The sequence below is a fragment of the Molossus molossus genome, unplaced genomic scaffold, assembly GCF_014108415.1.
Source record: "Molossus molossus isolate mMolMol1 unplaced genomic scaffold, mMolMol1.p scaffold_m16_p_23, whole genome shotgun sequence".
NCBI lineage: Eukaryota > Metazoa > Chordata > Mammalia > Chiroptera > Molossidae > Molossus > Molossus molossus.
In genome coordinates this window covers 22355659-22377654 of record NW_023425359.1, presented here as the reverse complement: position 1 = coordinate 22377654, position 21996 = coordinate 22355659, and the positions used below count along the sequence as shown (strand labels likewise).

Below are 21996 nucleotides of genomic sequence, written 5' to 3'. Positions count from 1 at the left end.
TGACTCACCAGGGTAACGTAATAAGGAGCCACCAAAAACCGTATAAAAGGCCTGTCCAGTGGCACTGAGAACCTATATATTATAAAGTGTCAATACAATAATAACGTGACTACTCTATACACAAAGGAAAGTATGGAAAGTAACTGGACATAGAAGGTATAGCGTGCGAGTGCTCGTTTCGGCAGCTCACGCACTGACCCTGCACAACCCAGAGAAGATCAGCATAGCCCCGCACCAGGGCCGCACGCACATTCGGGAAGCACTCCACATTTTTTTTAAAAAAATCATTCATTTGTGGATAAAAAAGCTGTGGTACACATACACAATGGAGTACTATGCAGCGGTAAGAAAGAAAGATCTCTTATCCTTTGAGACGACATGGAGGGACCTGGAAAGTATTATCCTAAGTGAAAGAAGCCAAGCAGAAAAAGACAAATACCACATGATCTCACTTATATACGGAATATAATGAACATACCAGTCTGAGGAATACAGTAGACCCAGAAACATGAAAGTAGGGCACAGACTGACATCCCTCAGAAGAGGGGATGGGGGTGGGGGGGTGGGAAGAGATAAACCACAGAACTTCTATGCATGTATGCATGACCAATGGTCATGGACAACTAAGCCGGGGACAGGGTGGAGGGGGGGTAGGGTGGGGGGTGCCAATGGGGTAAAAAGGTAAAATGTCTGTAACAACAAAATAAATAAAAATTCATATGAAAAAAATAAAAAAAATAAAAAATCATTCATTTGATAAAGACTCTTCAAGCTACACCCGTGGGCCAAGCGCTCTGCTCTCAGCACTGGGCGGACAGTGGAGGGCACGCTGGGATTTCTGCCTTCAGATCCTCAGACGGAAGGGAATCGTCAAAGTAAGTAAGTACACGAGGAGATCACTAGAAGAAAGAACTGGGACGCTTCCTAAGGAAGTGACCTTAAGATTAAGACACGAATGATGAGGAGACAGTCTTATTAGGGGAAGAAAAAGAATGATCCAGGCAAACAACTGCCAAGACAAAGGCCAAGAAGTTGAGAAGAACCTGACAAGTTGGTAGAGAAACAGAAAAAAGCCACTGAAACAGAACTAGGGCAATAACCTTTCTTAAAGCCTTTTCCCTCGTCGTTGTGGGTAGAATTCAGAGGGTCCCTAATTTGGATGTGAAAAACTTTTACTATTTTATTTTCAACAACCTCTAACAGAAATTAAATTTTCCATCCTTCGTGAATGTAGGCAACCACACACAGTACTAATAACAATGGCTGTGACTTTGTCATCAACAGAAATCAGATATTTTGCATTACATTACAACTGTGACACACGTCTTGAAATACTGTCTACGATCAGACTGTAAATTTCTGGCATTTATTAGATTTGTCACTGGATTTTGTTGTAGCACATCAGTAAAGAAGTACACACTACTATGTCATAAATTTGCACTTAAAAAAGATCTTGATAATTTTATTTCACTACAATCGGTTTTCTTTGTCATCTTTTGTACTTTATTTTATGCATTAAAACATTCAGAGAGGACTCATAGAATTCACCAGTCTACCAAATGGATCCATGACATGAAAAAAATTATGAACCTCTAATTTAAATAAAAGAAACTTAAGATTCCTAACGACTAAATGCACCATTTGTTGCTTGTTTGTATCCTATTTCCAACAAGTGAACCACAAAAGGCATTTTTCAGAAAAATCAAAGAAACTGAAAAATGAACTGAGCAGTAGATGACACCAAAAAGTTATTTACGTTGTTATGTGCAACCATGCCTCTGTGGCTGGGTAAAAAAAAGTCCAGAATTCTTAGAAGTGCAAAGTATGTAGCCACAAAACACCAGTGTCTGGGTGTTGCTTTACAACACTTCCGGGAAAAAAAGAGATGTGAAACAGAGGAAGAGTGGTTAAAAAATGGTAATTATAGAATCTGTGTGATGGGCGCATAGAAAATCATGCCATTCTAATTCTCTAATTATGTTGATGTCTGAAAGTTTTCAGAATTTAAAAAAATGGGGGAGGGTGAAAGGCATTCAGTAGTTGCTTTGCAAAAAGGAGCCCCTCAGAAGGAATAAAACTACAAGAGGCACTGTGTGTCGTAGAACAAAACAAGAGAAAGACACCCCCTTTCTCCAGGCTGATGTCCTAGCCCGTCGCCTGACCTGATAAGGCTAACTAGGGATTTTCCTCTTTCTTCCCCAGTTATGCTCGGGGAAGACAGTAGCATCATTAAAACCTGCGCTGGTGATATTCATATCTTGTTGGGTATGCACTCCCTGTCCAACAGCACTCATTGCAAAGAAAAAAGAAACTACTTCTCATTATTCAGCTGTCTGGGCCTAAAATTTTAGTCTTTGATCAAACCAGCACATCTTGGCATTAGAAACAGCAATAGTTTAGGAGAAGTAATAAGTTAGTCTTGAGCTAACAAGTACTGATTAAGTTCTGGCCTTTCACTTTCAGAAGCACCTGACAGTCCGGGAGTGCGGTGTGGAGGAGGGGCAGCGAGGACGCACGCGCGTGTGCACACACACACAGTGTGGTGCAAGGTCACAGTGTTCGGGGCAGGGGGAGGGAAGCTGGTGGGAGAGGGAATGCTGTCTTTAGGCAACTGGACCACACAGGATGGTTCTCAGATTGTCAGAAAAGGGCTGTCACTAAAAAGGAACCCTCTGCAACTGTGCAGTGAGGCGGGTCATGCACCCCTCGGGCTCAGCACATTTAGGCAGAGACACTAACAAGTCTGCGACCTGCAGGAAGGTGGCTTCCAGCTCACCCACGCCCCTGGTCCTGGTTCGCTCAGCAGGCCCTCACCCACTGCTCCTCTGTCTTCACGAAAGTGTTTTCTCAGCCTGGCTGACAGAAAAAAGCCTGGCAACTCTGTTCCCCAAACAGCAGATGTTACAAAAGTCAGGAGGATGCCTAAGCAAAAACCAATCTATTCATTCATTATGAGAAATTTTATTTTTAAAAAAATACCAAAATTCATTCCCTCCATTTGGCTTTAATAAAAACTCCTGTTTATAAAAAAGGATTAATAAAATTTTAATTCGTTCAGTACTAGGAAATCCAAACCCATCACTAACAATTTTCATGTAATATTCTTGCACTTCCTAAGATAGAAATATTAGTGTCAGCTACAGTACGCAGGCAAGTCATCATGCAGATGCCTCCACGCTTAACACATTTAGTGTTAAAAGGCAGTGTTTTTACTTGAGTATGCCACATGTGTTTAAATAGCATCCTTCCAAAAATCCAAACAGATACTCACCTCAAACACCGATGGCCTGACTTAGTGGACACACGACTGCCTCGTGCCATCTGACAGATGTCAGTGAAGACTCGGCTGTGGGCCCAACCCGTGGCCTGTTTTCTTATGTCCCGAGGCAGAGACTGGTTCCACATTGTCAAGGGGGAAAGCAGCACCATGGCCCTAGTTGAAAGGCGCCGGCAGAGACAGCGCGCACATTCTCACCGTATCACCGATGCGGCACGGGGAGAGGAAGGGAGTATTGGGAGGTGCATCTGTGTGTGAGAGGGAGCACTGTCCCTCTCTACCACTAGTTGAAAGGCGCCCGCAGAGACAGCGTGCACATTCTCACCGTATCACCGATGCGGGCACGGGGAGAGGAAGGGAGTATTGGGAGGTGCATCTGTGTGTGAGAGGGAGCACTGTCCCTCTCTACCACTAGTTGAAAGGCGCCCGCAGAGACAGCGTGCACATTCTCACCGTATCACCGATGCGGGCACGGGGAGAGGAAGGGAGTATTGGGGGGTGCATCTGTGTGTGAGAGGGAGCACTGTCCCTCTCTACCACTAGTTGAAAGGCGCCCGCAGAGACAGCGTGCACATTCTCACCGTATCACCGATGCGGGCACGGGGAGAGGAAGGGAGTATTGGGAGGTGCATCTGTGTGTGAGAGGGAGCACTGTCCCTCTCTACCACTAGTTGAAAGGCGCCGGCAGAGACAGCGCGCACATTCTCACCTATCACCGATGCAGGCACAGGGAGAGGAAGGGAGTATTGGGAGGTGCATCTGTGTGTGAGAGGGAGCACTTTCCCTCTTACCACTGACATTAGCTCTGGTGCTCTCTCGAAATGAATTTCACATAGGAAGGAGGACCAATAAATAAAAATCGAACTAAAATCACCCTGGCTGGTTTGGCTCAGTGGTTAGAGTGTCGGTCCATGGACCAATCAGTCAGTCACAGGTTCGATTCCAGTCAAGGGCACGTACCTCAGTTGCAGTTCGACCCCTGCCCTGGTCCGCTCGTGCGGGAGGCAGCCAGTCGATGTGGCTCTATGACATCGATGTTTCTCTCTGTCTCTCCAGCTCTCTCCCTCCCTCCCACTCTATCTGATAATAAGCAGAAAAATAACCTCAGGTGAGGAATAAAGAAAAAAAAAACTGAACTAAAATCAGAAAAACTTTTTATATAATCCACTAAAGATGATCTAAAGAACTGCATTGGGCCCATGTGGAGAGGGCCCGTGTGGAGAGGGCCCGTGTGGAGAGGAACGGAAGTCACAACAGCAAATGAGAAGGTAGCCTGTCCAAGCAGTGGCCACAAAAAAGGCGCCGTGGCCTTGCGACAGGTCTGTCTTTAGTGAAGAGACGCAAACACCAAGCCACCGCACTCTAATACCATGACACAAGGGAAGGGTGTGATTTAACATGTGTCCACTGTGCAACCCTATCATTTCATCTGACTCCCCACGTAGCTCTTTCACACAGAGAACATGCGTGTGCGAGACAGGACTTGAGTTCAGTGGCCCTGGCTGTTACACTTCTCACTGTAAGCGAATAAACCAGCATTTGGTGCTTCAGATGCTGAGTCAGAGCCCGAGGAAGGAATCACAACCTGTGTGGTGCTCCCCAGCAGCAGTGCTGTGGGCTTTGGTCTGCTCCCACAGAGGGTGGAGAACTCTTCGGCATCCAGAACCAGGCCGTACCACTCTGCCATCGGGCATCCAGAACCAGGCCGTACCACTCTGCCATCGGGCATCCAGAACCAGGCCGTACCACTCTGCCATCGGGCATCCAGAACCAGGCCGTACCACTCTGCCACTGGGCATCCAGAACCAGCGCTCGTACCACTCTGCCATCGGGCATCCAAGACCAGGGCCTTACCACTCTGCCATCGGGCATCCAGACCAGGCCTTACCACTCTACAGGCTGTACCACTCTGCCATCGGGCATCCAGACCAGGCCGTACCACTCTGCCATCGGGCATCCAGAACCAGGCCGTACCACTCTGCCATCGGGCATCCAGACCAGGCCGTACCACTCTGCCATCGGGCATCCAGACCAGGCCGTACCACTCTGCCATCGGGCATCCAGAAACAGGCTGTACCACTCTGCCATCGGGCATCCAGACCAGGCCGTACCACTCTGCCATCGGGCATCCAGAACCAGGCTGTACCACTCTGCCATCGGGCATCCAGAACCAGGCCGTACCACTCTGCCATCGGGCATCCAGAACCAGGCTGTACCACTCTGCCATCGGGCATCCAGACCAGGCCGTACCACTCTGCCATCGGGCATCCAGACCAGGCCGTACCACTCTGCCATCGGGCATCCAGAACCAGGCCGTACCACTCTGCCATCGGGCATCCAGACCAGGCCGTACCACTCTGCCATCGGGCATCCAGACCAGGCCGTACCACTCTGCCATCGGGCATCCAGACCAGGCCGTACCACTCTGCCATCGGGCATCCAGACCCGGCCGTACCACTCTGCCATCGGGCATCCAGACCAGGCCGTACCACTCTGCCATCGGGCATCCAGACCAGGCCGTACCACTCTGCCATCGGGCATCCATACCAGGCCGTACCACTCTGCCATCGGGCTTACAGACCAGGCCGTACCACTCTGCCATCGGGCATCCAGACCAGGCCGTACCACTCTGCCATCGGGCATCCAGACCAGGCCGTACCACTCTGCCATCGGCATCCAGACCAGGCCGTACCCACTCTGCCATCGGGCATCCAGACCAGGCCGTACCACTCTGCCATCGGGCATCCAGACCAGGCCGTACCACTCTGCCATCGGGCATCCAGACCAGGCCGTACCACTCTGCCATCGGGCATCCAGAACCAGGCCGTACCACTCTGCCATCGGGCATCCGACCAGCCGTACCACTCTGCCATCGGGCATCCAGACCAGGCCGTACCCTCTGCCATCGGGCATCCAGAACCAGGCCGTACCACTCTGCCATCGGGCATCCAGACCAGGCCGTACCACTCTGCCATCGGGCATCCAGACCAGGCCGTACCACTCTTCCATCGGGCATCCAGACCAGGCGTACCACTCTGCCATCGGGCATCCAGACCAGGCCGTACCACTCTGCCATCGGGCATCCAGACCAGGCCGTACCACTCTGCCATCGGGCATCCAGAAACAGGCCGTACCACTCTGCCATCGGGCATCCAGAACCAGGCCGTACCACTCTGCCATCGGGCATCCAGAACCAGGCCGTACCACTCTGCCATCGGGCATCCAGAACCAGGCCGTAGCACTCTGCACTGGCCCTCAGCGACCAACAAGAGGTCCCGCCATAACACATGATTGGAATGCCACCTGTATGCTGCCTGAGGCATGTGTGTGTAATATCTACTATACTATGACCTTTAGGCTGGTGTTTAAAGATTTAGAAAAAAATTATACAAACTTTTCAAAAATACTAATAATGACTCAGGAAGTTTAAAAATAAATCAAATGTGTATCAAATGTGGGTCTCCCCAAAACTGCTATCTGTTAATTTATTAGAAGGTAATTAGATCAATTATATCTATTACATTTAATCTAGATAAAGAAAATAATGTTCCCCAAATCAATTTAAATGAAAATAATGTTCCCCAAATCAATTTAAATGATACTTTTTTCCTGCAAAAGTAACTTTGGTAGGGGGAAAAAATATGATAATATATACAAAAATTCTTGATAAATCATAATGTACCCACAACTTTACTCTCAGAATGACTGGTTATTATGATACAGCTCTATCTTTATTAAAACTCAACAGTTCATAAGGACACTATGAAGTACTTTGTACAGCTTTTTAAAGTAAATAAATTGTAGTATTCTAAAACTGTATTATAAGTTGAATTTTGGGTTTTTTAATAAAGAAAACCAAAAGGCTTTTACATAATAGAAGTTAAAATTTTTCTGAAAAGGCCATGACCAGTTTTGCTCAATGGTTAGAGCATCAGCCTGTGGTCCAGAGAGACCTGGGTTCGGTTCCCGCTAAGGGCATGTACCTCGGTTGCAGTTTGTCCCTGGCCCTGGTTGGGGTCATGTGGGAGGCAGCCACTCGATGTGTCCCTTTCACATCGATGTCTCTCTCTCTCTCTCCCTCTCGCTCTGGCTGAACAAAAAATGGAAAAATGTCCTCCAATGAGGATTAAAAAATTTCTTTTCTGAAAAGCCAAAGACTTGGTTAATTTTAGTTCTCAAGTTTGGCATATTGAAATATACCAGAAATTCAATTCCAGAATGTTTATGGCAACACACGTAAGAGAAAAATGACAAAAAGACACTGTAAGAAAACTAAAGCATCTATTGAAAATATGAAAGTTAGGGAAGTAAACAATTAGACTGATAGTATCCAAAATTCATTTGCTGTTTGTAGATGATGATAAAAAATTAATTATTTCTGACTTAAATTATAATATGTAAAAGTGTCAAACTGATTTAATATCAAATAATTACATATTTTACCTTATACACTACTGTAAAAATATAAATGTAAAGATTTTTAGTGATAACATAAACTATGACAACCTCAATAGTGAGAAAATTACCTGAGTCCTATGGAATAACCTTTGTCCCCAACTGAAATAAACATCTTTAAAAGTTTTAATTCCTAAGCAGTACAAATAAACAGTCTTCAATTTATTCATAGTAAAACACCATTCTAAAATTTCCAATAAGAACTTAGTTTTGTCCAGACCAGAAGCAATAAGAGTTTAAAAGCAGATATTTAAAGTAAAAGTGGGAACCACTCACAGAGAAACATGAGATGCAGGAAAGACAAGAACAACACTGAAAGAAACATCCATCAAGAAAAACACCTGGAAAAACACCAACACTTAGAATTAAAGATCAAATGAGGTATGACATGGTGGGGTGGGGAGGGGGGTGGAGGTATGAACTAACTAGATAATCCAATGAATAAGACAGAAATACAAAGTTAAGAAAATAAAATATGAATATTGAATTTGGAAATTCACTGAAGATTTAAGCCAATCTATGAAGACTTAGGAATTGATACAGCAAATTAAAACTCTGTCAACAACAGCCAACAGAAAAGTGCCCATCATAGAAATATCTAAACACCCAATTATAGCATGCTATTCACTATACTAGGTTTTCATATGAATGAATTCAAATCCCCTATTACACAAAAGGAAGTATTAATCTTTTTCCCTCCCAATAATGAAGAGAAATATATACAATAAAATCATGTCTGTGTTAAAATCCAGTGGTGGTTGGCTCATCTACAAAGACACCAAGGAGTTACATTTTAGAAGTGGTGAAACACATTCAATACTGATAATAATTTTGTTAAAATTGAAGGGATTCAAGTTATATAGGTGAAAGTGAATACGAATTGTATTAAGAAGCTGTACTTCATTACGTCCGAGAGAAAACATCACATTCGAAGACAGTGAGCACTGCTCTGCACATAAGTCGCTGCCATTACAGCACCGCACTCGTCCTACAACTAGAAGCATGTGAACAATCGTGTTATTAACAGAATGCCACTCCATTTCCCCACTGGTTGCTGTTTTCGCCTATTCGCACAACAATTAATATTATAACACTTTGGAACAAGATGATGTTAATATTGTTATTAAAAGCTACACAATGGGCCCGGTCGGTTTGGCTGAACAGTTAAGAGTGTCAGCCCACAGACCAATGAGTAGTGGGTTCAATTCCCATCAAGGGCAGGTACCTCAGCTGCGGTTCATCCTGGGCCCTGGTCAGGTCATGTGGGAGGCAACCAGTCGATGTGGCTCTATCACATCGATGTTTCTCTCTTTCTCCCTCTCTCCCTCCCTCCCACTCTACTGAATGATAAATGAAAAAATATCCTCGGGTGAGGAATAAAATAAAATAAAAGTTACACAATGGTTTTTAAGTTACTACTGACATATGTACCTACAATAACTCTGTCAATGCTGTTTTCAAAAGTAAGTCTCAGGAGCCCTGGCCAGGGAGCCAGTTGGTTAGTGCGTCATCCCAATATGCCAAGGTTTTGGGTTCGATTCCCCGGTCAGGGCACATATAAGAATCAACCAATGAATGAATGCATCAGTAAGTGGAACAACGAATTGATATTTCTCTCTCTCTCCCCCGCCCTTTCTCTCTAAAATGGTTAAATAACACATTAAAAAAAAAAAACAGAAACACACAAATACTAAGTCGTAGGAGTTTGGTAATCATAGCATTAACTATATGGTCACTGTTAGATTAGTTTTGTTTTTTAAATTTTGTTAATAACTTTTTAGATTAATTTTAAAAGGTATGTTACAGATATTATCAAAATCACTATGATATTCTAGATAAACTTTTTCATGAAATACAGAGCTAAATTAATGGAACATAATTTATAGGCTTACACCAAAAGTACCATCCATCATGCAAGAAATTTCCTTTTCATTGATTTATTTTTTTTTTAATTTTATTGAATTTATTGGGGCAATGGATTTTCATTAAACCTCAATGATACATACACTTTTACTTAGCATACATTAAAATTCCCTAACACCTATTAGTATGTTCTGTTCCATAATTCAGTTTTTTTGAAGTATATTGCATCAAAATGCCTATTATGCTGACAAAATATTAAAATGAGGTTTTAGCATCTCTCACCACAAAAAAGGTACCAGTCAGCATAAGGAGATTAATACCCACCTACCTAAATAGGTGTTCACACTGAATACTACTAAAATGTTTTTTTGAAGTTTTCTCTACTGTTCAGTTTAAAAAGTTTACAAAATATTATCAAGTTAAGGTGAAAACATTTCTGCAGTAAGTATAATCACTGCAGCGCTACATTGTAACAGCAGCGAAAGGACCACCACCACAGGAGCGCCCGTACACCTCACCCTGAGAACAGCCCCAGCAGACGCTGTCACACCCCCAGGAGCAGGTGTCTCCACGAGGCAGTGTGTTCTGGGACGTGAACGAAGTGCAGACCTTTCAACAAGAGCTGTGTTATTTTCTTTTTTTGGTAAGTTCAAAATGTTTATTATATGTCCATAATCCACACACTGCCAGCTGACTCCATTTCAAGGAAGGACTGAATAAATACTTTGTAGTGGAAGCCAAGCCCCATTCCGGGGGTGTGCAAATGTGGAAGACGTGGTGAGGTTCAGAGCATAGCACTCTTCAAAAACACAAACCAAAACCTTAAAAACCCAACCTGGATTATTTTCATCATCTTTTTAGCAAAACTCCTTCTGTTTAGAATACTCATTTTATTTTACTCATTCTCACGCTAGGATCCTGCGGGTGAGACGGCAGCCGGATGCCCTTCCAGGTCACAAACTCTCCCCGAGCCTGCACCTACCAGGCACCTACCAGCTGCAGCTCCACGCAGCTGTGGCAGAAGTAAACCTCCAGGCGACTGGTGCACAGGGAACACGCGTGCCTCTGGACCACGGAACGGCCTGCACTGCGCTCCATGGCACCACGACAGTGTCTGGCGCACTGACGACCTCGGGAGGACTACGAAGTGAGCAGGGACGCCGACGTCCTGCGGACACCGCCAGGGCTCTCCTGACCCCAGGCCTGCAGCACACACCATCGCCTCCGTGCACCTCTCCACACCCATCTCCCACCTGGGTCACCTGTCAGGGGAACCAGAAGATTCTATCTCACTGGGACAGGTGACCGTGAAAATAATTCTTCTGGAAAACGGGAGACCGTGTTCAATGAGGAGCTAGGGAATCTCACTGCTGGAAGCTGAAGAACATGCAATAGCTAACCCACCTCTTCGAACAGAGGAGAACTGCAAAGGAAAGAACTGTTTTCTTCATTTCCTGGGAGTGGGTTGCCATCAGTAAAAAAAAATAATAACAATAAAAACTATGAAATTATTAAGTGTGATAGTCTCTGTGGAAAGTCAGGGCCTGCTCGTGAGCCCGACAGAATGGTCTAATGACTGTCCCCTACAGTCCTTCACATCCGATGAGACATTTAAGAGAACAAGGATGAAGACACGTCGGAGAAACTGAGAGAGCTCTGTATCGCTGCGAACAGACTGGAGAAGACTTGATGGCTACGAGACCCTCCGGAAGGCAGTACTCAGGAGGACATTCAAGCCGTTTCTGCCTGATCACGTCAACACGGTGCTGAAGGGTCAGAGGTTTCTGGAAGGAAATCTCTATTCCTCTATTGGCCATGAAAGCAGTCCAGGGATATCAGAGAATGACAGCCTGAGCTCTCCTGGTTAAGAAGACAAAGATGCCCTGGCCAGCGCTGGCGGTGGGCACCAAGCAAGGGGCGCCGACCGGAGACTCGCCCGATGCGCTGCAGCAGCAGCATGGCCGAAGCCTCTGCCCTCCGAAGAGCTGAACCAAACCCAGATGAAGAAACCCTGCTGGTCACGCTCAGGAGGTAGGAGACTGCGGAGGTCCCTTCCTTTGAAGAGAGTTCCGGTCTGCAGATCTGACGGCAACACACGGAACACTCCTCACAAGGGGAGCGTGGGAAGCGAGCAGGACCTCTGTCGCCGCAGTGGACCCGAGAGAAATGCCCTGCTCGTCTGTGCCACGGGAGGGTGCCCCGCTCTGGCCACCGCGCCTCAGCCAACAGGAGGGGCCGTCCCAACCCCCAACGCTCTGGGCCCCGCGCACGCGCCCACCGCCGGCCACTCCCACGGCCGCTCGCCTGGCGGCAGACAGGGGGCAGGGGGCAGGGGGCAGGTTGCTAAGCAGCAAACCTAGAAACCAGCGAACCTCTTGCAGACTTTTGGGCAACAGAGATCATTTGTTCTGACTCCCAGAACCCTTTTCAATAACGGTGGAAGCAAAGGGTGAGTGACGGCAGCACGGCGGCTTCTCTGTGCTGGCGAAAGGGCAGCGGCGGCTGGGGGCTGGGCAGCGATGCTGTACCCTGTTCAGTGTTATGTGTTAAGTAAAACTTTCTTGTATAAAAAAAAATAAGACCACTGATCGGAAGGTAAAACGACCTTCATTAGTTGCAGAATGAATGGAAGAGCTGGGACTCAAAGCCTGGACTGACCTCAAACCTTAAAAGGTAGTTTCCAACTGCCTGGTCTCTGTCCAGTAAGCGGGAACGGGCTTGATTTAAATCAGGATCTCAGACTGCAAGGCCAACAGGGTCCAAGAAGGTGGCATGAAGAAGGGAGGGGGACAGACACAAGGTGGAGAACTGCACGGCCTGTGGGGACCTGAGGGAACAGCCTGCCTGCAGGGGGCAGCCACCGCTCCCGCACTGTGCTAGCCTGCTGGCCCGGGCTCCGCCTTGCCAGACGGCGTCTCAGACTGTCCGTGTGACACACTCCTATCTGGAAATGTTGGCAAAATACAATTTAGACTACCCTGCGTGCCTAATAAAACACACCCGGCCCCACTGCGACTGGCAGCCCGGAAGGAAGCTGGGCTGGCACGGTGCCCGCCTGCAACTGTGAGCAGCAGGACCCAGGCTGGGCAGACCCTGCCTCCGGGCTCCCTCTGGTCTGCACAGCGCCCTCTCCTTGCAGATCTCCTCCCGCTGGCACGCCCATCCCTGCTTCCGTCCTACAGACCCTGCCTCCGGGCTCCTCTCCTTGCAGATCTCCTCCCGCCGCGCTCCTCCCGCCCGCATGTCCATCCCTGCTTCCGTCCACTGGGCCTACAGACCCTGCCTCCGGGCTCCCTCCGGTCTGCACAGCGCCCTCTCCTTGCAGATCTCCTCCCGCCCGCACGCCCATCCCTGCTTCCTTCCTACAGACCCTGCCTCGGGCTCCTCGAGAACATGACTGCTCTCCCATTGCTGGCGTCCCGGACCTAGCACAACGCACCTACAGAAGTCAATGTGTTGCTTTAGTTCTACACCTAACAGAAGTCGGTGTCTTGGACTTAAAAGTTATGTAGATCAAGCCTAATGTAGACGGATACTAATTTCATTAATTATGCATATCAACTAGGCCTATCAAAAGCCTGAAGAACAATGGTAGCAAAAGTGAGCCATACACAAATTAGAAAGTCACATCTGTGCAACAAAGCCGTCAACAGACATTTATCTGCTTTGTATGTCTGCGTGGATATTACCTGAGGAACTTTCTTTTTTTTTTTGGTACATGTCCCTAGCGGGAACTGAACCTGGGACTCTCCGGTCCGCAGGCTGATGCTCCAACCACTGAGCCAAACCCGCCAGGGCCTGCGGAACTTTCTTAATCGGAAAATAAGGTAAAACATTGGGGAAACTCACAAGCTCACAAATAGGTAATAATTCCAAATGGAGGAGAAATAATAAAGTAGAAGCATACATTTGAGGTTCACCTTTTAAGAAACAGTGATCAGCCCTGGCCGGTTTGGCTCAGCGGTTAGAGCGTCGGCCTGCGGTCCGGAGAGACCCGGGTTCGGTTCCCGCTAAGGGCATGTACTTCGGTTGCAGTTTGTCCCCGGCCCTGGTTGGTCGTGCGGTGGCAGCCACTCGATGTGTCCCTTCACATCGATGTTTCTCTCTCTCTCTCTCCCTCCTGCTCTATCTGAACAAAGAATGAAAAAGTGTCCTCGGGTGAGGATAAAAAAAAAAAAAAGAAAGAGTGATCAGAGTAATGTCAAAGCTTTTGAGTTCCAACTTCACGGTATTCTGTGGAGCTGCCCAGAGGGATCAGGTCGGAGCAGCGAGACGCATGGGTCTTAAAGTGCTAGGAACCCGACGGTTTCCAGTCTGTGCAGCTCTCTCCGTGGAATCACACCCGTGAGCGCCCCCGCTGCCGCCCTCGCTAGGACACGCACAGCCTCCGAGGGGCCAGCGGGGCCGTCACTCTCATACTCTTAGTTAACACGCTGTCCTTGGGTTTGAGAAAAACTCTTCTGTGGAAGAATCACTATAAAAACTATCACTGACTTTAATAATTGCACAGAACTAAGTAATGAAACCAACTAAAGGGCACTTCAGATGGGACAGAAGTAAAAACGACCACCACCACCACAACACACTTGCTCTGCTGGCTACCAAGGAAAACAACTTCAGCTCCACAATACTCACTGTGCAGTGACCAGTCGGCGAGTGCTGTCCCCACGCAAACGTCTATAATAAATGAATCCTGAGGAACTGAGGCTCGATCTCAGAGCCCCGGGTTACACCCAGCCGTCGGGAAGGGCTGAGCAGAGGCTGGGAGGCGGCTGCGTCCGACCCTCCCCCTCCCTGGGCTCAGGAGACTGCCCCTGGCCTCCTGCGCTGCCCGGCCTCCGCCCTGCCGGCTCTCGGATGCTCCCGCCAGGGCCCTGCCCGGCCATCACTCCTCCCAGCCTCACACACCCCTCCCCCGCGAGGCCCCACCTGGCTCACTCACAGCTGGAGCCCCAGAGACCAGACAGCTGCTCAACAAGCACTGGCTGAATGAACCAATGAGTCCACATCCGATTTCCAACATGCAAACATACATCTGATGACAACTTAGAAACAGGTGTACTATCAGCAAAGTGTCTCATGCTCAATTCCAATGTGAAGTCCAGAAAAAGAGAAAAAGTCAACTTCTAATAGCAGATTTTCCACATTTCTTTGCTGTTCCTAGAAATGAGTCAAGTGTGGCAAGATGTATCTCAATTCCGAGAACTCACAACAAATACAGATGACTCCGTCACACCAAGTCCTCAGAGACCTGAGGACTCACAAAACAAAGTTTGGTGGCAGTGTTTCACATATACAGATACTCTGATTAGTGCACACACAAAGCACCTTAAAGTCTAAGAGGTGCAATGATCTATAATACATATACGCAAAATGAGGTCAACAGAATTCCTGCCGACGTCACCATGTTAAACATAACACGACTTGGCTGGAACAACGAGAAGCGACAACGTTAGGCTCGTGTGGCTCTGTCCAGCGTGCACTCCGAACGCAGCGCCTCACCCCCTCACCCCGCACGCTCCCCTTCGCGTGAGAGGCGCGGCAAGCTCTCCAGCTGACGTTGGGATCCTCACTGGTTGGACGTCCTCTAACCAGGTGCATCCAACCTACTTGCAGTTCATCACAACAGGCTCAACTCAGTTTTAAAAAAATAAATAAGGAGCTCTGTGAATCAAATAATCTCCACACAGACCTACTGGCACAAGTGGTCAGTAAAGACAAATGTCTGAGGCAGAAAGCACTGCAGAGCGAAGATCCCTCCAGCACCTGCCACCCACACAAAGCGGCTGGATCAAGAGCAGCCCTGTGGCCCCAGGACTCACCGTCACGGACTTCAGAGTCATGCCGTGGTAGGTGCCCATCGTGTCGATCTTGAAGCCTTCCGTTTCTACAAAGAAAGGGGTTTTCTATTAGATTGTATGTATTTCATGATCGATCACAATTTAAAGTAATAATCCACAATATTTTTGAACAGTTCAACAGTATAACAAAGTCTTGACTCTACCATACCCACAAAGTTAAATCACATATTTGTGAAGCTAAAAACTTGGTAAGGGTGCTGGTCTCAAAAATACATTCAATACACACCCACGTGCCCTGTGTGCAGAAGCCGGTTAACACCAGCTCTACAACTGTGTTCAATACTCATAGAGTTGGAGTATCAAATATTAGACTGAATAAAATACTTAATAATACAACCCTAACATTATTCACACCTAATATTCACTTACTCAGTGCAGTACCACTAAAAGCATCTATTATCATGAGAAGTCCTTAACATGTGATGTTCACACAGTGCAATGACAGGCACGTTACACTGCAGAAAAGCAGTGCTGAGTAGGGACAGGGTCCAGGACGGTCCCGACATGCCTTTCTGTGGAGCATCATACAGTAAACATGTACGCAGCAGCAGCCATGCCGTCTCTGCCACAACTACTGGATTCTGCAGTGTGGTGCAGACGGGAGATAAACCACAGGGTAGACAAATGGGCACGGCGAGGATCTGAGCTGGTCTGTGGGCTGCAGCTGGCCAGCCCCTAGGTTACATAAGTCATTCCACAATAAAAACCCTGCATGAATGAAAGAATGGACCACTGTCTACACCATGTACTTAGTACATGCCTTTGTCCAGTAAATAAAGTCAACACACACACTGCATCAAGACAATATATCCTTTAACGAAACCTAGGTTTCAGATTATGCAGGAAAAAATGGCAATTGTTAAACTTCCACCTGCTGCTACCTCATTTTGTCATGAATCAAGTCAAGACAAACGAGAAGTTACTAAATTGTCCCACTTTAAGAACCAGCTCACTAATGTGGCACCGACCCTACTGTTAGCCAGGATGCCATGTGGGCTTTCTCAAAATGCATCTTGCACGGCGACTCCAGTCCACTTCCCGCGTTCTCAATGTACACATTTATAATCTGGGAAACATGACTTGACACACAGAACCTCCCATTAAAATAAACTTTTGAAAAGCAGAACTAACGTTAATAACAATGTAATATATATAACTATAATATAGCAGCTTATTCCATACCGGTCACTGATTCTAGGGACTTTACATTTACTAACGAGTTTAATCCCCACAACAACTCTGAGAGGTAAGTGCTGTACTACTACTGCTGTTAGGACTGTGCTGTCACAAAGGGGTAACTGAGACAGAATGCAGTTACAGTAACGCCAATATTCACCAAAAAAGTGACTGTGGCACAGCAATCGGGTCCAGAACCCATGCAGTGACCAGGGGCAGGCAAACGGACTCTGTGAAAGACAGCCACCCCTCAGGCTTCGCAGCCCAGGCGGGCTCCCTCGGCGCCGCCCCACTGTCGCGGCACGAGGGAGCGGCACGAGGGAGCAGGGACAGTGCGTAACAAGCGTGGCTGGGCTGCAGGGTGGGCTGCACCGCCTCTCAAGCTGAGCACAAGCACAGGAAAAGAAAGATAAAAACTAAGGAACTTGCCTTCTTTCCCTTTGAACCGTTCCTGGTCGTATCTGTTGTAGGCGGCTGGGACAGGCTGCTTGGTACGCAGTGTGGGATCCTGCAGAGAAATTCATCACGACTTACATGTTAATATTCTAAACTGTTACTTAATACTCACCATAAAAACCACAACAGGGATATTGTTTTCTAAGCTTTTTCCTTATTATAGTCAATAAGACAAAAGTGACACTGTTTACTACTAGAAAATCACCATCCCTATCAGGGACAAGGGCAAAGGACCCCAGGTGAGCCTGAACCAAGGCTACTGCAGAAATAAAACGGGTGTGCTCAGCACCCTCATCCCAATTACTTACATTTCTTTATGAAATAATAAGCTTCCTCCAATTATGAATTTTTTAACAACCAAATCCCCCCCTTTTAATTCAAAGTTTATTGAGGTGGTATTTTAGAACCTTTTAACTGAATTATTCTCCAAATTGTTAATCTTTAAATTAAAATAATGACAACCATGACTGACAATAAACCCATTATAAATGTACAGGGTAAGACTGAAGTCAACAAAGATTTTTTTTTCTGAAATATTTAGAAAAAATGATGGATAATTTAATTCATACTATCTGTAATAATCTGAAAAAATATTTAAAGAATGTTCTCCAAATTGCTTGGGAAATTCATGAAAATTAAAATACGCTTCATTTAGTTAAAATAAAATGCTATCCCAAGCATACTCCAAATAAAAGACACTATTCGAGACTATCACTGGGTCCGTGTACGGCAAGAGTCACTGCCGAGCATCACGGCTGGGAAGCACCTCGTGATTCAGGGAACACAGGCAGCACTCGGCCACGAAGATAACGGTTCACTGGTTCAGACTGACATTGTCTCCCAGCAACTGCTACTGAAATGTCATCCGAGTCCTCGCATAAGCACCCAGTGCTTCCCCGTCGTCACCTTCCTCAGTCACCTCCCGTCCCCTAGACTAGCTGAGAGAGGACGGGACTGGGCTGGGTTGGCACGAGGCCTGACAAGAGCAGCACTTCGGTGCCCCTGCAAAGCCCACTGACAGGCGTCTACGGACCAGCAGAGCCCACTGCTGCTAAGAGGCTGGACAGCAATGATTTCAGGAACAAACACAATTTCTAGATCTTGCAAACACTGTATTAGTGCTCTACCATATTTAAAAAAAAACTTTTTTTTTTTTGGTACGTGCCCCTAGCGGGAACCGAACCCGGGACTCTCTGGTCCGCAGGCTGATGCTCCAACTGCTGAACCAAACCGGCCAGGGCCGTATGTTTTAATTTTTACATAAAATAAAAAAACAATTTTACTTCTACATATTTTTCCCTTTGTTGACTCATCAAACTAGCTGGAAGACTTCAACAGAACCAGAGGCGTGTCTAAGGTTAAACACAGACTATACGTCATGCGTGACACTCATTCTGGGAAGACCCTAAGTGGCATCTCAACCAGTGAGGCAGGTGACCTTCCGAACAGCTGAAACTACGGCCAACGCAAGGACCAGCACCACACACTTGCCGTGAAGTCACAGAACCAATGTCCGAACAAGGCCCCGCCGTGACTGGCGACTGGGGTCGCTGTTTCCAACAGTGGTCAGTGCTTCTCCAAAGCGGCACCAAGTAGGCCAGCTACAGTCAGAGGGCTCTAACTGGTCCCTTGCAGATTCTGAGCCAGGTGTGTCTCCAGTGAAGAATTACTGCTGACATCACTTTTAATGGTAAGAGGGTTTTCACATCCCTTGGGTATGTTGAAGCAACAGAAGGCTTAGAACCTACTCACTGAAACCTTAGTTAGGCGTCTCGAAATGACAACACTGGAAAGCGGGCGCGTTCACGCAGAGCAGAGTAACAGCCAGCCACTCTTACCACGGGCGCCGCGTTTGGGGCCGGCCGCTGCTCGGGGGCACGCCCTTCCTCTCTGGCTTTCACCGACTGAAGAATTGCAAAAATATTCTTGGAAAAGTTCTAAAATACAAACAGATTTTAAAATTAAGCATTCAAAGACAGTAGGTTTACGTACTTAAACAATTTCAGACTAAGCTTTCCTCCCGTCAATTCTCCCCTCTGCCGCGCGATGAGGCTCCCGCCGCTCGCATACAGAGGCCAGACCGACGGCGGCGGAGACCGAGCACCACAGACCAGCGCTGCTCGTCTCCTGTCACTCTGCTCAGACAGCCCTGGCTACACATCTGTTCATATTCGGCATCCACTCAAGTATGTGACCAGGAAACAAGTTAGTATTTAAATAAAATAAGAAAGATGAGTTGTCAACAGAGCTGTTAATTCCGAATCAATTACTATGGCAATCCCCTTATCTGCAGGGGACATGCTGCAAGACCTCAGTGGATACCTGAAACCAAAATACTAGGAAACCGCATCATTTCTTCAACTCTGCCAGAAACGTGGCAGCAGCTTCGTCGTCGGCAGACGTGGCTTCTTCAGTACTGTTTCCGTTTGCCTGGCTCTGTGGAACGGGAACCGCCCCCCACTTGCAGTGACAGGCTTGGTGCCGCTCATCCCAGGGGTCCCTGGCTGAGGCCTTCGCACAGGGTCAGAGCTTTCTGGAGCAACCCATAGTTTTAAAAACTATTTTCCAAAATGCACAAAAATGTAATGACAAGAAAGAGTGGCACTATTTTAAATTTCTGCAAATCTCAATGCCTGGCTTAATACAAGACAGCTGTATTTTCATACCTACTTCAACAGTTAATATTTGTTGTGGTATCTTGTTTTGCTTTGGGCTAAGTACATAAAAGAAAATCTAGCCTCACACAAACAAGTGGAAAAGAAGAAGTACTACAGTAGCTATTCAAATGATGCAGATATGCTTTGATATCATGCCAAAATGTAGTAAGTAGTGTTACCGCCATGTGAAAAGCAGACCATGAACTTTGTGTACACTTTAAAATCCACTGGCCTCTTAGGCACATTAAATGGATTTTTCTTTTACACAAACGTAACTTTGTTAAGAGCTTGCATGGGTCATCTGGAAAATATCCATCACTGAATTATGTACTTTCTAAATGTTGACGCACTATATTATATAACATTAACAAATTACATTTGTTGGTATCATCACAGACCTCATCAGAAGAGTCTTTAAGTATTTAGGAACCTGTTACAGTCAGAGTAGCAAAACGCAACTTCCTCAAAATCCTAACTTTCTCATAAAATCCCATAGTTTATTGTTGGCAACGAATACTTTCAACTGCTTTCCTTGAAGGAACTTCATTCATTTTCCAGAAAAAAAGTCTGCCGAATATTTAAGTCTGAACAGCATATTTATTTTGTATTTACTCTGACTAGCATCGCTTTCCATCAACACGGCCTCGGGGGACGCGGCGGGCCGGCACACGGCGCGGGCAACGGCGCGGTGCTCTCCCGCACCGTCGTCCTGCTCCTGACGCAGAGGTGCTTCACAGACTGATCTCATCACACAAAGTCCTTGAAAGCTCTTACTCAAAGGTCAAGATTTATAAAAGGAGTCTATTTTAAAATGTCCCCAAGGCCAGCATCAGTGGGTGAAGAACACAGTGGCGCCCTGCCTTGGGCAGTTTGGTGCCGATGCCCTGATGGTGCGAGAGGCCGGCAGGGAGCCCACTGCTACGCTGGCACCAGCAGCGGGAGGTCGACAGAGACCGATGCCAATGCCGTCCTAGTCCTATCACCCAAAGTGACGCAGATCATTCTCATGACCGTTCCAATAACACCGTACTGTGTGAGACACACAGATTCTGGAAAAATCCATCAAAAAGTTATCAGCTATTTTTGTATAGTAAAATTACAGATGATTATCTTCCTCTTAAAGATCTCTATCAATTCTTTAGCAAAGAATACATACCAACTTATATACACTTAAAAATGTATTTTTAATGGCATTATAAAATCAGGGTGCTGCCCAGCCAGTGTGGCTCGGTGGTTGAGCATCACCCATGCACCGAGAGGTTGCCAGTTCAATTCCCGGCCAGGACACGGGGCAGCCGATCAATGTTCTCTCTCATTCATGTTTCTATCTCTCTCTCCCTCTCCCTTCCTCTGCCTCTAAAAATCAATTTTAAAAATTTTCTTTAAATCAATAAAGAAAAAAATAAGTAACATCGGGGTACTTTACGTGGGGTGCCTGCGATAGCAATAGAACTATAAGAGGACATACTTAGAGTTCTCAGAGTCTTTAACCTGTCTTTTATTCCAAAAAATCAGAAAATAAGGTCTAGCTAAAATCTTAGGGTCTTTTAGGGCTATGAGTACCTCAAGGTTTTTTAGAGTGTAGCAGGAAAGAACAGTAGACAGAGAAAACACTTTTTGTACACTTTACTTTTTGTACTTTTTACTTTTTAAAATGGTAATACTCACAGAAGCAAACCTAGCTATCAAACAATTCTTAAATGAACCTGCTTTTAAAAAGACAGCAGTGGAGCAACAACTGAGCTCAGCCACGCCCTCGGTGCTCCCAGGGCGGTGCAAGCCTGCCACCTAGAGCTCAGCACAGATTGTTCTTCTTCGTTATTTGAAAACTTAATACTCGGTCTACAAGTAAGGTGGAGTCTATCACCTGTTTTATTCCATTACTATAAAATTCCGGTTTAACAATTATAATAAACATTGCTAGAACAATGTAAGTCACAATATTCAACTATGAGCCCCACATCAGGTGGTAAAAATGGCTTAAGTACTTTGTAAAACAAGTCAAAGTACAAAAAAAATTCTTTCCTTTACATACTCTTTTCGATCAGCTTTATTCCTACTAAAATGACACAGTAAATTTGAGGACAGAATCCAAAATCTGCAAATGAAATGCATGTAGAAGTCCACTTTTATCAATAACCTCTTCTGCCAATCTACTTACCAAATCATCACTACTAATAACTGGGCATCAGTGAGGGGCTAACATTAGGAGCAAACTGAGAGGTGGGGGAGGACAGACCAAACATGTACG

General features: G+C 46.4%; 1 protein-coding gene across 3 annotated transcripts in view; it reads right to left on the bottom strand.

The window, feature by feature from the left end:
* CDC73 (cell division cycle 73) overlaps nt 1-21996 on the bottom strand; it is a 78811-nt gene that overhangs the window by 39011 nt on the left and 17804 nt on the right. For all 3 annotated transcript variants that reach the window (XM_036277363.1, XM_036277364.1, XM_036277365.1), the window contains exons 8-10: nt 18927-19025; nt 17062-17140; nt 15418-15482 (exon numbers count right to left, since the gene is read on the bottom strand). In XM_036277363.1, the coding sequence (XP_036133256.1) occupies nt 15418-15482; nt 17062-17140; nt 18927-19025 (243 nt within the window). The remainder of the gene's footprint in view (nt 1-15417; nt 15483-17061; nt 17141-18926; nt 19026-21996) is intronic.